The sequence below is a fragment of the Notolepis coatsorum genome (genome assembly GCF_963971535.1).
Source record: "Notolepis coatsorum genome assembly, chromosome: 6".
NCBI lineage: Eukaryota > Metazoa > Chordata > Actinopteri > Aulopiformes > Paralepididae > Notolepis > Notolepis coatsorum.
The window spans coordinates 99,163,369-99,180,956 of NC_140170.1; the positions used below are offsets into that span (position 1 = coordinate 99,163,369).

The 17,588-nt window shown below is 43.8% G+C and overlaps 1 protein-coding gene across 2 annotated transcripts in view; it reads right to left on the reverse strand.

The window, feature by feature from the left end:
* Window positions 1-3,128: 3,128 nt before the first annotated feature.
* Window positions 3,129-17,588, reverse strand: part of LOC311231155 (metabotropic glutamate receptor 4-like) — a gene marked incomplete at both ends in the record, with an annotated part of 754,768 nt that continues 740,308 nt past the window's right edge. The window contains 2 exons of one of the 2 annotated variants that reach the window (XM_084317663.1): window positions 3,129-3,178; window positions 10,584-10,830. In XM_084317663.1, coding sequence (XP_084173789.1) covers window positions 3,129-3,178; window positions 10,584-10,830 — 297 coding nt within the window. Of the gene's footprint in view, window positions 3,179-10,568; window positions 10,831-17,588 lie in introns of both variants that reach the window. The other variant, XM_084317662.1, reaches the window with a different exon arrangement.

A 17,588-nucleotide genomic window follows, 5' to 3' on the forward strand; every position in this document is an offset into this window, starting at 1 on the left:
GTTGTTATCATTTATTTCTGATTTTTGTTTTTGTTTTTTATATACTAGCTGTAGTGTAAAGCACCCTGTGCATTCGTGCTGTGAAGGGTGCTATATAAATAAAAGTCATTCATTCAATCACTGGTTGTCATACAATTGATCATTTCTAACACTGTGACAGTATTTAAGAGTGGATTCTTCATTAAGTATTCTGATGGAAAGTCTACCGTACACCTTAAAATCTCATTAAGCCCAATACAATGAAATGAGGTGACCTACAGTAGGTTCAGTTTTGTTAGCAATAAAGACAAATAACAAAGAAAAAGACATGATTGCTCAAAATGTACAAACTACAGACGATATCTGAGTGACATGTAAATAGTTAATAGATAAATAAAAAAGTTATATAACATAGAACACCGGGGGCCATTTGAAACACCTGACAATTCATATCCTGATACTTACAGTATGCTGGGAGACTTGACACAATGAATGGCACTCTTCTAATACGGTTCAACATATGTTCAAAACAACCACATGCAATAAAAGCATGACATTCTGAAAGTTTACCTCAGATTCGACCAGCACAGTGGAAAAGAAAAACACCAGTTTGACACCACAGTCCCAATACTTATGCATTCAACTGTACCTTCCTGGTGCCTCCGCCATATCATGAGATGAGGTCTGAACAGCACATGCTCAGTAATGAGCAGTTTCACGTGCTGGTCCATTATGGGTATCACATTCGAGATCATATTGCATGATCCACTCTCAAGGGCATACCTTCACTAAATACTTATTTTAATGGATCCGTATATCCAAGCTTTTACCATTATGTCTGACCAAGAGGTTAGATGGCGGCAGTTATGGGAGAGGGGGGGGTCATCCCGGATGACAGTGTTCTCAGGGTTGAAATATAACTCATTTCAGCCATGGGCCACTGTATCAAAGCATAGACACACACATAGGGCAGTGACAAGCCTTGGGCTAGCTGGTAAGACAGATCATGGCCTCACTTTAGCACGAAGAAACAAAGATCACTCACTAGACCTTCACCGGTTTGAGACCAGGATTTTTAAACGAACAATAGGCTCAGACCCAAACAATTCGAACAACACTGCAACAGAGTTTGAACGCATTCCAAATATTTTTTTAAATCTTTTTTTTCTTTTTTTTAACAACACAACACGGGATGTTCGAACCGGCATGCTCAAAATCGGTAAAGACCATTTTATACTGTAGTTGTAGTTGCTTTGTCAACTCAAGGGAGACCTGGAGGAGGTGGAGTCTGATACAGATATCTTGCGTTACTGGAATGATCATCATTTCCAGCCGTTTCATCCATGTAACTGGAATGCATTTAGAAAAGAAAAAAAAGAAAGAAACATAAACCCCCCTGAGAAACTGATGACCTTGTCTTCATGCCTTTTTGGGTGTTGATTAAACCTTTGCGATGCCTTGAGGAAAGCCTATACTATTCATTACCGTTCACACAAGTGGCAGACAACATTTATCACACCTGAACAGATTGTTGATCTTGGTTGAATGTCAGCCTGTGCAACTCAAGATGAGGCAGAAGTCTTTGAGGGATGGCATGGCCACTATGTAAACACTTTAAGCTCCATCTTATAGTCCCTTGGCCTCTGCCATGCAAGTGTCTGTCTGGTGAGGCTGACAGAAGATGGAACATCACAATTACACTGTATCTGTTATAGTCCCCTGAGGGTCCCTCCGTTCATCGCTGTGGTCTGTCCCTGCCATGTCTCTTCACAGGGAAAATCCTCTTTGAAGCCCACTCATACTTTGACACAATAGCGGACTGGCCATCGGGAGCACCGGGAACAATCCTGGTGGGCTGGTCAGTCTGTGGGCTGGCTGAGCAGCCCATTATACAGAAACAAGAGCGAGAGAGTTGGAGAGCAATGTGTCGTCGGCCCATGTTGATTCTGCACCAGCCCACACCCTCCTCCAATTATATTACGATGATAGGTTCAACCATCATTCTCAACAGAAGCACACAAAATCCAATTGGACGCCCAACAGAGATTATACGTTACCCAATAGATAACAATATTGACATAGGCAATACTATAAATGATAAATTAGCTTATGTTTGACTATCACAGCGGGGGATGACGGGGCTTGGTGTTGAACACATCAATTGTTTAATTATAGGCCAAATATTCAGTCAGTTCTCTACTGGAGAGGATATCATGAACATGACAGTGTCATGTCAGTTTCCCCCAGATGCGCTCGAGAGACAGAGAGAGTTCAGTCAATATGTCACCATTGATACCCTGATGACAGATTTTATCCGATTGATTCAAAAGAGTCTTTATGCTTGTCATGGGTAAGATGATGAGGGCCTATGGGAGACGATTCATGTTGGGACAATTATGTCTGGGGCATGCGTCGAGTACTTCAACGAGCGATGGAAAAGCCCTGTCCGATTGAAAGCTGGGTGTTGGCGAGCTGTACGTCTCGTTGCTACTTGGCACATTGAGGAGAAACTGGCACAGGAGCAGGTGTTTGGGTCGAGAGTGATGGCTGAACTTCTCTTCTGCTTGCTCCTCAAGACATCTTTTTGTGGAGCAAACTGCTTTGTTTCGCCATGATTGAACCGTAAACTACATTAAAAACACATAGCTAGCGGAAGGTGGGCTTCTGTTCCCATGTGCAATGTTCCCATTATACAGTACATTGAACGAAAGAGGAGGGGTCGCTCCCAGTCTGGCATTTGCAAAATGCACTGCCACTTAAAAAATCTGACCTATCATCATAAAATAATTGGGAGAGGGTGTGGGCTGGTGCGGAATCAAAGTGGGCCGACGACACATCACTCTCAATCTCTTTCTCGCTCTTGTTTCTGTATAATGGGCTGCTCGACCGGCCCACAGAGCCACTGGCCCACCGGGATTTCTCCCGGTGCTCCCAATGGCCAGTCCACTATCGGGCGGGGTCGGTGGAGTATCCGCGGGCTGGTTGTGGTGGGCTGGTCTGGGTCAACGAGTCCAGGGCCATTTTTTTTGGTCCCAGTCCGTCCCTGCTTTGACACATCCATTTTGCCTGCTTCAAATTACACCACATACTGTACACACGTTTTCACTGGGAGGTGAAAATCCGGAACAATGACAATGGCCTTCTTCCCCCTAGATCGCGTGGTTGCTGTAGCTGATGTATGTTTGCTTCGTTGCGAAAGCTGAAAAGAAAAGATGAGAGATAAGAATCAAGGCCGACCACAGTAAACTATATGAGTAGCGTACAATAGGGACATGGATGTGTTATTGTTGTATGCTATGAACACCGTTGCTCCTCTGAGTTTCGATAGTATACAGTAGGATGGAATACCATGGCTGTGAATGTGCTGACATGCCGCCTAACCCCCATGCAGCAGACTAACATTAGTGCTTATTAGTACCACGAACACATAGTACATAGTTCCCTGACAAGAAATGTTTGGCCCCCCCATGTATAGCCTGTTATTTCCAGTGTAACCTCCTCCTGCCTGCAGTTATCAAGCTTTAACTTCCCTGTTGTCTCCCCAGACCATGCTGTTAGCTTATTTGCTGAGGTGGAGCAGATAAATCCTGACATATCGCCACCAGATCCAGGCAGTGGGGGAGCTGGCGCAGACAAGGATTTTTCAATTTCATCAAGCCATGTGTCCACACTGGCAATGACAATGACAAATGGTGCTTATTCAAATCGCCATGCACTGCTCATGGCCCCCGCAAACAGTAACGCCATCAGGATAAATTGGCGGTTGCTATCGAATCTGTGTGTTCGCCCTCTCGCCACTTATAACAATAGGCCCTGTTAACCCTGAAAAACCCAAAAGATAGATAGGAAAATGCCATACATCACATGTGTTTACATTTTATAGCTAGTCTGTTGTGAAGCAGAGCCTCCATAGCCTCACAACAGCTATATGCATTTCTATTCTGGGTATCAACAGCAACTAAATAGCCAGCCTTATTTTTATGAAGGGGGAATTCTACACTATTACCACCAGAAAAAGCAAGAACTAAGGTAATTTACTGTACAGCTCCAAATAATATGTAAGTATGTGTGCATCATTATGAAGATAAAGAATATAAAGTATATGAGACAGTAAGTGTGCATCATTATGAAGATAAAGAAGATAAATAATATGAGACAGTAAGTGTGCATCATTATGAAGATAAAGAAGATAAAGAATGTGAGGCAGTAAGTGTGCATCATTATAAAGATGTGAGACAGTAAGTGTGCATCATTATAAAGATACAGAATGTGAGACAGTAAGTGTGCATCATTATAAAGATACAGAATGTGAGACAGTAAGTGTGCATCATCTACATCAGTCTACATCAGTACACAATCCCCCCACAGCCCACCCCTCAGTCACATCGAATCCTGCATCACCGAACTCCAAACTTGGATGACTCACAACTTCCTCAAACTGAACAGTGACAACTGAACTTCTCATCATTGGCACCAAAACCACCCTCACCAGATCCGGACCCATCACACTCACCATCAACGACTCCACCATCACCCCCTTCCCCCTAGTCCGCAACCTTGGTGTCCTCCTTGACCCCACCCTCTCATTTGACCCCCACGTCCGCTCCATCCTAAAAATATCCTACTTTCACCTCCGCAACATCGCAAAAATCCGTCACTGCCTCTCCCCCCCCCCCGCTGCTGAATCCCTCATTCACGCCTTCATCTCCTCCCGACTGGACTACTGCAACTCCCTCCTCACTGGTATCACCTCCCGCTCCCTCCATAAACTGCAAATGGTCCAAAATTCAGCCGCCCGCCTCCTCACTAACACCCGGTCCCGCGAACACATCACTCCTGTCCTCCACTCCCTCCACTGGCTCCCGATCAAACACTGCATTAACTTTAAAACACTACTCCTCACCTTCAAAGCCCTCCACAGCCTGCCCCCCCCCCCCTACCTGACTGATCTCCTTCTCCCCTACCGCCCCACCCGTTCCCTCCGGTCCTCCTCCACTGCCTCCCTCACTGTCCCGACATCCAAGCTTAAAAACTTCGGTGATCGGGCCTTCTCTCGCACTGCACCCCGACTCTGGAACTCCCTCCCCCAGTCCATCAGAGACTCCCCTACACTCTCCACCTTCAAAGCTCGCCTCAAAACCCACCTGTTCTCCCTTGCCTTCAACCCCCCCCACCCCTAAACCCCCCCCTCCCCTCCAACTTGATTGATGTCTGTCTCCAGTCTTTTTTGTGCTATCAGGCTGTCTCCCCTGTTCCCCCCATGGTCTCATGTTCCTTTTGTTTTTGTTTCTTTGTTGTTTTTGTTTTTGTTTCTTTGCTTTCGTTTCTTTGTTTGTACTCCTGCTCCCGACTACTGTCAGCGACTTCAGGTTATTGAGAAGCGCTATATAAATTAAATGTATTATTATTATTATTATCATTATAAAGATACCGAATGTGAGACAGTAAGTGCAAGGGGAGAGTTGAGGGAGAGTTCTTTGGACATCACCTGAGTAGTTTCTGCTGACTCAACTGATGAAGTCCTTATTTACCTCAGTCTGTCACTGATACAGTAGCGACATGTTTGAATTATTTTATTCTAAATAAATTAGGGGGAGGCAGACTCTAAGAGAGGTTAATTCGGTTCAGAAGCGTGCTTACAATTATTTACAATGTGCTTAAACAATGCTGGAGTGTACATTTTGTCCCAAACAACAACAATTGGAACAAAGAGAGAGAGCGATACTGTTCAGCATATTTAATACTGTACTGAAATAATGAGTAGTCAATCAAAAGTTTTAATTGTCACGGCATACAGGTATACAATGAAATGCGGCTGGTCTTGCCCGCGACAATGTGCAATACAGTGGTACAACATATAATAGAATCCAATAAAAATACAGTGGTACAACATATAATAGAATCCAATAAAAAACAACAGTGCAATAAACAGGTAACATGGTGTGCCATCTCGGTATCTGTACATAGTATTTACAGAGCATATAGGACATGCTAGGTAGCTTTAGTAGTGCAATACACTGTTCCTGTTGTTTTACTAATTTAAAGTGGCCTTTCCTCTGGCCATAAGTGTGCGTGTGTGCGGCATGAGTGTTAAAGTGGCTGCTAGTGTGTGAGCGTGCTCAGCGTGCGTGTCTTGTGTGTGCTTGTGTGTGCTTGTGTGTGGATAGTTCAGTTTTCTGTGTCTCTCAATGTTCATTGTTCAAGGCTCTGATGGCCTGGGGGAAGAAGCTTAGCCTAAGCCTCTCCGTCCTAGTAGCTGGGGTTCGCAGGCGTCTGCCTGACCTCAGCAGCTGGAACAGGCTGTTATTGGGGTGGTGGGGGTCTTTCATTATCCTGCAGGCTCTGGATTTGCACCTCTTGTTGTATAGAGCCTGCAGGGGAGGTAGCGCAATACCCGTGGTACGCTCGGCTGAGCGCACCACTCTCTGTAGGGCCTTCTTGTCCTGTGCCGTGCTGTTCCCATACCAGGCAGTGATGTTTCCGGTCAAGATGCTCTCTACAGCTCCTGAGTAGAAGGACTGGAGTATCTTCCCCGATACTCTGAACTTCCTTAACTGTCTCAGGTGGTAGAGGCGCTGCTTCGCTTTCTTTACTACTGTGTCTATGTGTGTTGACCATGTCAGATCCTCTGAGATGTGGACCCCCAGGTACTTGAAGCTGCTCACCCTGTCCACGGTAGCCCCGTTAATCATCAGTGGTGTGTGTGTCTCCTGCTGTCCTCTCCTATAATCCACGATCAGCTACTTGGTTTTAGCAATGTTCAGGAGCAGGCTGTTGTCCTGGCACCAACGTTCCAGTACCTCAACCTCCTCCCGGTAGGCCTTCTCGTCGTTGTCCGAGATCAGCCCCACCACCACCGTCATCTGCGAACTTCACTATGGAGTTGGAGCTGAACTTGGCCACACAATCGTGTGTGTAGAGTGAGTACAGCAGGGGGCTTAGAACACAGCCCTGGGGGGACCCGATGCTCAGGGTGATGGTGTTGGAGGTCTGACCCCCCACCCTGACCGCCTGGGGTCTTTCACTCAGAAAGTCCAGTACCCAGGCGCTCAGGGCGGAGCTCAGACCTAGCTCGATCAGCTTGTCCACCAGTCTGGTGGGGACTATGGTGTTGAACGCTGAGCTGTAGTCAATGAACAACAGTCTCACATAGCCCCCCTTCTGACGGTCAAGGTGGGAGAGAGTGCTGTGCAGTACCTGGGAGACCGCGTCGTCAGTGGACCTGTTTGTCCTGTATGCAAATTGCATAGGGTCCATATCACTGGGGAGGGAGGCACAAATGTGGTCCTTGACCAGCCTCTCGAAACATTTCATGACCACAGAGGTGAGTGCCACCGGTCTGTAGTCATTTGGACATGTTGGGGAGGGTTTCTTCGGTACAGGGATGATGGTAGACATCTTGAAGCAGGCAGGGACTACTGACAGGACATGTGAACATAATATATAGAACAACAACCTCCCTTCCTCTATTTCACTACACTGTAGTCTGTGAGGTAGTGAGGAAGCGGAGGTGCAGTAGCCCAGGGCCGTATTAACGTCCGGGCCTCTAGTGATGAGGGGCCTCCAAAAAATATATATATATTTTTAAAAAATTTTTGAGGCCCCTCGTCACTAGAGGCCCCAACATTTTTTCAATTTTTTTTTAACTTTAATTCAAACATTTTTTGAAGGCCCCTCGTCACTAGAGGCCTTTTGGAAGCCCCTCGTCACAAGAGGCCCCAAATTAGTATTATTATTTTTTTTACTTTTATTTTTAATTTTTTTGGAGGCCCCTCGTCACTCGAGGCCTTTTGGAGGCCCCTCGTCACTAGAGGCCTTTTGGAGGCCCCTCGTCACTAGAGGCCCCAAATTATTATTATAATTTTTTTTACTTTTATTTAATCTTTTTTGGAGGCCCCTCGTCACTAGAGGCCCCAAATATTTGTTTATTTTTTTCAACTTTTATTTAAAAAAAATTTGGAGGCCCCTCGTCACTAGAGGCCCCACATTTTATTTTGATTTTTTTTCTTATTGTGGAGATTGATGTCATACTGTGACACTGAAATGAAAACATATTTCATCAACTAAAATATTTAGCCAACAAAAATATTTCATCAACTAAAATATACAGTACGTCACCCCCTGCCGTCTGCAAGTGGATAATCTTGAGTATTTTTTCTCCTCTTCATACGAGTTTGAGGTTTTCCGTTTGAGGTCAAAACAGCAATAAAAAGTCAAAACTTGCATCTCCATATCCCAGCCCCGACGCCTGAATACTTTTACCAACGGATTTCCAGTTCCGCGTTTGCGTTCTACGCTCTGATTGGCCACTGACGTTTCTGGTAGCGCCAATCGTGTGATGCCTCTTTCTTTCACCGGTTAAGCTTAGGTACTCTTTCGAAGTTGGTTAAGGTTAGAGTTTGTCTTAGAGCAGGGCGATAGAACACCAGCCCTGATTCCATACCTTAACCAACTTCGAAAGAGTCGCCTAAGAAACGTCAGTCAATATTTCTATTGTATTTTTTTTCTTTTATACATACATACATACATACATACATACATACATACATACATACATACATACATACATACATACATACATACATACATACATACATACATACATACATACATACATACATACATACATACATACATACATACACACACACATACAGCCCCACCCCCACCTAATAGACAGTCCCCTCCCCACCGTATGTAATGTATATATTCTCTCCCCACCGTATGTATATTTCTCTCCCACCCACCCACCCCCTCCTAATGTACAGTCCCCTCCCCATCATATGTATATACTCTCTGTCAGGATCTATGGGTAACAGTACTGTACAGTACTATTTGCATATCATATATGTCACAAATGTAACAGTACTATATACCTGTATGTCATGTATGTCCCTATGCCATAAATGTCATGATGTCATATATGTTGTGCATGTCATACATGTCACTATGAATTGAAAATGGGGGACCCTGATGTAAACAAGACAAACGTCTTTCTCTGGTCTGCATCCCTTTAACAATTGTGTGTATTGAGCCGTACTGTATTATTTGTACCCATTCTGCAATCTGTTAAATACAATTTTCATTAATTCATTCATTCACAGACAGTAACACAGGACAAAAACACATTTCAACCCCCTCCCTTCCCTAATTATAATTTAAATTGACATTCACGTAAAAGTAAGCGTACTATTCTAATATTATATTCTTGTCTCCAAAGTGTGTGCATGTTTTTTTTCTTCCTGAGGATGGCGCCATCCCCCCATCTAAACATGATGTGTTTCTTTTCTCTTCTATTCTTGATTGATTGAAAACTTTATTAACAGATTGTAGAATGGGTACAGTACAGTACAGTACAGCTCAATAATTGTTAAGGGGATGCAGACCAAAGAAAGACTTTTGTCTTGTTTACATCAGGGTCCCCCATTTTCAATTCACCATAACATATGACATACATGACATACAGATAGACAGTACTGCTACATCTATACATTTATGACGTACCAGATTTGCAAATACAGTACTGTTTGTGATACGAAAAGAGTCCAGAAAAGAGAGTATATACATTTGACGTAGAAACTGTACATTGGAGGAGGTTGGGTAGGTGGGGTGGGGTTGGGGAGGTGGGGGGGACTGTACATTGGAGGTGGTTCGGTGGGTGGGACGGGTGGGTGGGTGTGGGACACTGTACAACTGTACAAGCAAAACTGTACATTAGAATATTGACAAAACCATACTTGGTAATTTACTGTACATTGGAGGGGGTAGTGTTCGGACATTTACAGGGGCCAGTTTCGAATTGCAGTCTCCCGTAGGTGTTCTTTGAGTGTGTTTTTGAAAGTGGGTAGTGATTCACATTCCTTTACAGCTTTGGGTAGGGCGTTCCACATTGATGTGGTATAATTGCAAAACGTGTTTAGTCCCTTGTTTGAGCCGAATCTGGGTTTAACATGATTTGTGGAGCTCCCTCTGGTGTTGTGATCGTGGTATTCACTGACCTTTGGGAAGTATTTTGACATGTACATGGGTACCTTGGTCGTGTAGTGTATCTTGTAGACCAGGCCCATTGCAAGTTGCTGTACTCTGTCGTCTACTCTAAGCCATCCTAGGTTGTCAAAGTGGGCAGGGGTGATCAAAGTCCTTTTAGCTTGGCCCTCAGAGCCCACCACTTCTAAATATTCTATATATTTTTTAAAGTGACATATAAAAACGCCACTGTGCGTGCGTGCACGTGTATGTGTGTGTGGGGGGGCCTCCACAAGAATCTGGCCCAGGGGCCTCTGAAGTCTTAATCTGGCCTTGCAGTAGCCTGGTGCAGAATATTGTCAGTTACAGATTTAATACAGGAAACCATTACAGAGTGTTTTAATGCCTCTCCTTTCCCACAAATAAACTCCCCCTTTTTTGCTAAATGAAAGATGGTAGCTAATTTCCGAAATCCATTCAGGTGTAAAATAACATGGCGCACATTGACCAGTAAGTAATGATTTTATATTTGCTTTTCTAGCCCTGCATTACACCAATTTGTTTACTTGTATATGATTTACAGAGCCTGAAGGACAAAATATAAATGAAAAACATTTCCCCACCAATCATCTGCTTACTTTGTGTTTCCAGGCCTTCACACAGCTCAGTCTTGGCCTCTCCGTTGGGTCGCAGGCTGGCCTTGGGGTTGAGCTTGTTGGACATGGTGGCAGCGGTGACCACGGCCTTGAGGCTGCGCGTGCGCTTTGGGACATTCTGCTCCGGGTGGAAGAGCACCACATAGACCTTGGGCATGTAGAGCATCCCCAGAGACACAGAGGCACTCAGGCTCACAGAGATGGTCAGTGTGGTCGTCTGGATGTACATCTGCAAAAACATGGAAACACAAAAAAGCTAAAGCGCCGATACGGAATTGAATGTGTCCGTCTAAAATGTTGGATATTATTCACATTATGTGTGTTCACATTATCATGTTTTCTTGACTTGTAGATGGAAAATAAGCTTGTTTAGAGCTTTCTTAAAAGCCCATGCAAGGTCTGATTTATTCCAGTGTTTGTGTTGCAGAGTTGAAGTCTGTTAAATTCCTCATAAATTCTATCCTTTGGTCAAATGAAGTCCACGCTGCTGCCTTATGCCGGCACAGGCCTGTGTCGAGGTACATATCTCAGCCTATGAGAGGAACATGAATGTACATGAATGACACCTGCAACATTTGCAAACACTCTAAATGTTGGGGAAATAACAACTTTTTAAAGTTTAGCTGTCACATGCTGTCAAACCTTCCCCTTGTAAACCAGCAGTGCAACATCTTTCAACAGAAGGCAATCATGCATTGTACCTTTAAGCCCTCATATCAACGATTTCTCGCTGTGCTACAGATATGCTACTTGTTATGAATAGTCCATCAAGATGCAGACGGATGAATAGTGATGGCTTTCTAACTATTCTGTGTGGGTAGCAACGTAGAATTCAACCTGAAACGACTGTTCCATTCTAATTACAGTAGCCAACAATGACTGATTTTCTGGTTGAGCTGTTGTTAAAGTGGTTTATATTGTGTATAGTAGGAGGCTGGAAAAAAACAAACAAACTCTTGAACTCAAGTGATAAGTGATTCAATTCCCTTATCTCATCCGCTTCTACAGTGGTGTGCCAACCAGCCGAGGCCACTTTGTTTGTTTAATTTTCTGCGGTGCTAGTTTTAATATGGTCGTCACGTCAACCTGAAAATGGATTTGATAACTCCAGTGGCTCGCATCCTATTCTGATTTGCTACAAGCTCGCCCATAAAAAAGGGGAAAAAAGAAACAACCTCATGAAAATTGTATACATGGCTGAACATTCTGAATCACGGGGGAGGGCCTTGCCGAGTACGCCGTCTCGCTCACTCTGTTTTAATTATATAATTAATTTAATTGTTTGCAAGGCTGCCACAAATTACACAAGACCTCTTAATGGGACCATTAAAGAGGAGGAGCAACTTGTATAAATGGTATACCTTGTAGGAGGTAAGGATCACCTGACTACCCATTTGAGAGCCATTAAATAGTAGACAACATGAGATACTATGGATTTGAATACATCCTGGCAGCATGATGGCTTCCAACCCATTACCAGCTCACCAGCTCTCCTCAGACCCAACCTCTCATACAAGTCAATAAATCCCTTCATGCATATGCTAGTTGTATTAAAACAGTAAATATTTTATTTGATTCCACCATTAAACTGAAACCTCTTCCCTCTTGACTGCATGGGGCCGGTTGTTCTCTGCTGTGAGTAACAGTGCTGGATCCCCAGCTGGTGTTTCATCAAAATAGAGCAACATCCATTTCCCCAGACGTGACCTCTGCTGGTGTATCCTGTGTTTGTTTTCATTATGTGTGACTCTCAATGGTGCCTTCTTCCCCTCCCAGATTGGTGGTGGTGTCTCATCTCAGCCAGGCCTGGTACCATGGGGGGATGGAGGCATGGTGAGATGGAAGGAAGGCTGCTGGATGAGACGGGGACAGCTGCAGTGGTCCCGTCTCAGCTGTAGTGACTGTTAACTACTGTAGTGCACTGCTCAGGGAGACTGCAGAAACTGAGACTGTTATTAGGCAAAAACCTCACCTCTCTCTCTCTCTCTCTCTCTCTCTCTCTCTCTCTCTCTCTCTCTCTCTCTCTCTCTCTCTCTCTCTCTCTCTCTCTCTCTCTCTCTCTCTCTCTCTCTCTCTCTCTCTCTCTCTTTCTCTCTCTCTCTCTCTCTCTCTCTCTCTCTCTCTCTCTCTCGCTCTCAATAACACATGGCTGCCCATCTGAAAATAATGTTATTTTTATTTAAGTTGAGATACAGTACACCATTTTGTTGACATCGGCAATGCCCGCTTGACTCTTTGAAGCTTACTGTGTGGACATTGGGTCTCATTCACCAACAGACTTAAGACAAAAGATCAGACACAATTTTGTCCTAGCTCCACTTAAGAAATTTTCTGGACGATTTTGGGATTCACGAACGGTCCCTTCTCTTGGATTCGCTCTTAGCTAAGAGCAGGATTTAGGAGCGCTGAAGAGCAGTCATAAGTCTGGTGTGCAGCATGTTCTTAAGGGTTTTATTTGGGAGGAATCATGGTGATTGCGTTCATGTCAACTCTACAGACATCCTTGGAATTAAATAATCCTAATAATAATAAATATGACAATATTTGTATGATAAAAAATAACGTTTTTATGGGCGGCCGGGTAGCGCAGCGGACTAAGGGCGGAATCCACAGAGGCTTGGCGCGCTTTTTCCAAAGCAAAGCCTGCGCATCTCACTCTCAAATGAATGAAACGAGGTTGCTCATGCGTAACGTCGGCTTTGTGTCCGTGCAATTGGCGTATATTTAAATGAGGTAACATGGGCGGAACATGTGCCCTTTCTATGTAAATTAGCCTCTAAACAGGTGATCATGGCAGCAGTAATTGTGCAGACAGGCACGACGTGAAAGATATTATCGAATATCTCGAAGGACAAGATCAAATCAAGCGCATGCAGCGATCCCATGCAATCGTACTCATTATTTAAATATCGTTATATAACGTTGTGGGCCTTGGCATTATGCTCGTATACAAACAGAATCAAACTTGTTCGAGAAATATAAAGCGCATGCGTGCCAATAGCCTTCACAACGTGTGATTTATAAATAAGGCTAAGCACTGACACAACGCATGATTTATAAATAAGGCTAAGCACTGACATTTCAAATGCTTGGTTCTTTTAAAATACTTTATTTCTCAGTTTACTATAGACAAAAACAGACAAACAAAAAGGAGGAGACAGAACAAAAATAAACAGACATAACAAAACTAAAAAACTAAAAAGACTGCCATAGACAGGAAAATAAAATAACAGTGTGACTTAACTCAAAGCATTACAGTGTGTTGTATAGCCAGGTGTTACAAGGTGCAGGTCAAACATGAGATATACAGGGGTGAGTCTCTGCAGAATGCAGTTATTTGTCCTTCAGATAGTCAATGAATGGGCTCCATATGTCCGAAAACCTGTTGTGCTCTTTGGATCTGTAATAGCGGATGCTTGGTTCTGAGATGATCAATACAGTAAACATTTATTTCTGATATAGGTGCTGATCAGCAGTAATGCAATGTCATGATTATTATTATTCTGAAGTTATTATTATTATTATTATTATTATTATTATTATTATTATTATTATTATTATTATTATTATTATTATTATTATTATTATTATTATTATTATTATTATTATTAAATTAAAAATTATTAATAATTAATTAATAAGAATTCCTCTCCTTCACTATAATCTAATTATGAAATCAGATATAGGCCAGGGATTTACAACTTAATAAAGAGATTGAATACAATTAAATGGGATATAAACAGAATTAAATATAGCACGATATAATTAGAGCACTATATTCTTTCATTGTATATGGTATACATTTAATTTCATTTATATCCCATTTAATATATAATCAATCTCTTTATTAGGTTGTAAAGCCCTGCCTATATCTGATTTCATAATTAGAATATAGTGAAGGAGAGGAGTTCTTATTAATTCATTATTAATACAGTTTTAATTTAATAATAATAATAATAATAATAATAATAATAATAATAATAATAATAATAATAATAATAATAATAATAATAATAATAATAATAATAATAATAATAATAATAATAATAATAATAATAATAATAATAACTTCAGAATAATAATAATCATGACATTGCATTACTGCTGATCAGCACCTATATCAGAAATAAATGCTTACTTACTTCAGAACCAAGCATTTTAAATGTCAGCTATAGCCTTATTTCTAAATCACGCGTTGCGAAGGCTATTGGCACTCGGCTTTATATTTCTCGAACAAGTTAGATACTGTTTGTTCTGAAGGATCAGATTAAACCGAATATATATATTTATTTATATATATATATTTAATTGTATTTGTATATCCCCTGATATCCCTTGTATATTCCTTGTACAATATGCATTGAATATCCCTTCTAGTCTACTGAACATCCCATAATAGTCTCCATTCTACCATTGGACGAGACCTTGGTGCCAGGTCGCCATACCCCTCAGACCAGGTTCAATCGTACCGCTCAACATGTATGGACAAGTCCGAGTTCCGCGTAGGAATATGTCTACCGCACCACTAATGGTACTATTTGTTCATAGTGCGTATATATACTGCGCTATTAAAGTAGAGCTTTCTTTTAGTCCAGTTCCTTACCCTCCAACAGAGTGACAGACGCAAAAGCCTCCCCGCGAACCACGTGTGGGCAGTAAGGCCAATTCAGCCCAGTATCGGCATTGAGACATCGTGTATATTAATATTTGAATAGTCATATTTGGCACTATATCGTCGAGTTGGACGTATTCTATTAAGCTAATAATAGTCTATTCATATGTAGTGCCTCGTGCGGTAAGAGTTCTATAGTAATCAGCACCCCCATCGTTTCGGGCATCAGCTGGACGCTTATCCAGGGTGGTTGACCCCACGTGAAGCTGCACCCGAGGAGCTCCAGGCCAAAGAGCGAGTGGACCTGTATATTGGATTATTCTACCGACGACGGCTAGCCTTCCCCGGCTTGGATTATGCTTTGAGTACTTTGATTATTCTATGGATAAAGGCCAACACTGCGGTGTGTTGGAAATACCCCCCCCGGAGAGGACGACAGGTGAGAAGACGCTCTACACGACGAGGTCGCCTCACGTCTCTCCATCGTGGACCGGAGGACGCCGGCCACAGAGAGTCCAACTGCTTTCATCTGTGGATCGAGGATCGCTGGGCACCGGGTCGCACAACTGTGGGCTCTCCCAGGATACCCTCGGCCAGACGGGATACAGCCAGACTCTACCCCCCCCCCCTCCAGCTGTCCTACAAGCAGTCGGAACCTTCCCCTAGTGTATCCAGCTATATAATCATTCAAGTATCATTGCTATTGTTCCCTAAATATTCCAGGTTGTATATTTGCTTCCTGCGCAATCAGAGATTGGACATTCGATATTGATCTACCTACGAATACTCATTTGCCATAAAAGTGCATACTATTTCAAATCATAAATGTAATTAAGTGATCGTTGTACATACCTTTTGCTATGTATTATTATTAAACGCAGACTTTCGACTTGGTACATTTGTGTTGGATCCGTTTCATCAGGTGGGAGTGTTTATCATAATTATTTATACCTAGTACTGGGTGGCCAGAGTCTAAAGTACAAGAGGTAGTGGTAGTAAGTATCATATCTAACAATACAGTCAGGGAATTGTACCCCTCAGTTACAATTGGTCCTTCGAGCCGGATGGTAATCAGTGTAATATTAATATAGTGTTATTAATATTAAAATGGCCTATGATGAACACTCCACGAAACGATCCTCCTAACCAACAACGCCCGCGGCGCAAACGACAGCTCCCTCAGTACCTAGAGGCTTACGCTGTCAGTCAACAACCTAGTCTTCTACCAACAGTAAACGCGGTAAAACTAGAAAGTAAAATTATGTCTAACCCTAACGACCAGGCTACCCCGACCATAGAGGCCCCTATGGGTTCTAACGTAACTGACCCAGCTCACGGTGGGGACCAGGGGGAATCAGACATGACTTTACACCCCGCCAATACCGAAGAAGTAGTCCCCGACGAGTCCCGGGAGGAAGACAACACTACCGAGAGAGAACTCGGCACGGAAGAAGATGAGGAGAGCACCGTGGAGATAGAGCTCCAAGACTCCGCACGGAGTACCCCAAGGGACGGCTCCCCTATACAACCGTCTTCTCCCAGCGAGGCAGAGAGGACACTACAGCAGGCATTCCTCGTCAGCCTGAAAGCCTCTACTGAACGCGATAGACTCCAGGGTGAACGTGATCGATTGCAGATACAGCAACGGAGCGAAGAAGAGCACATACGCCTGGAAATAAGACGCATTCAGATGGAAGAGAATATGGCAAGAGACCGGGCCGACGCCCAGCGTGCCGCCACCGGTGCCCAAAGAGAATCGGATCTCACCAAGCGCGAAGCCGAGCGTGACAGAGCACAAGCGCAACTAATAGAACAGCTGATCAGAAGGACAACACCCCCTCCCTCCACCAGAGGCTCCAGGAACTCGTCTAGACATCACTCCAGGGCGGCATCCCCTAGCCGAGTAAGCGACCCTGAACTTGACCAACAGACGAGGTTTATACCCCCCGCAGACCCCCTTCCCCAACCGGTCCAAGCGAGACCCAGCCACCGGGAATGAGCAGCATACACTGCGGAGAGGCTAAATCAGAGACTACAAGCCCTGGATGACCTAACGGAAGACGAAGAGGAAGAGGAAGAGAACCACGCCCGACGACAGCACAGTACTCTACCGGACCAGGAGGTCCAGTACAGCCCAGGCTATACCCCCGCGGAGCTGCGCTACAGACCCCCGACGCTATTCACGGGTGAGCACGACGCACGACCCGCACCGAGGAACAGCACCTGGACCAGCGGGCCATGGTACACAGCCGGTACCAGCCCACGCCAAGGAGCAGGAGGAGACTCGCCTGGGAGGCCTCTCCCCCAACGCTCGCCGATGTATCAACAATCCGCGTCATACATTGGCACACCTATGGTACCAGACTTCACCCAGG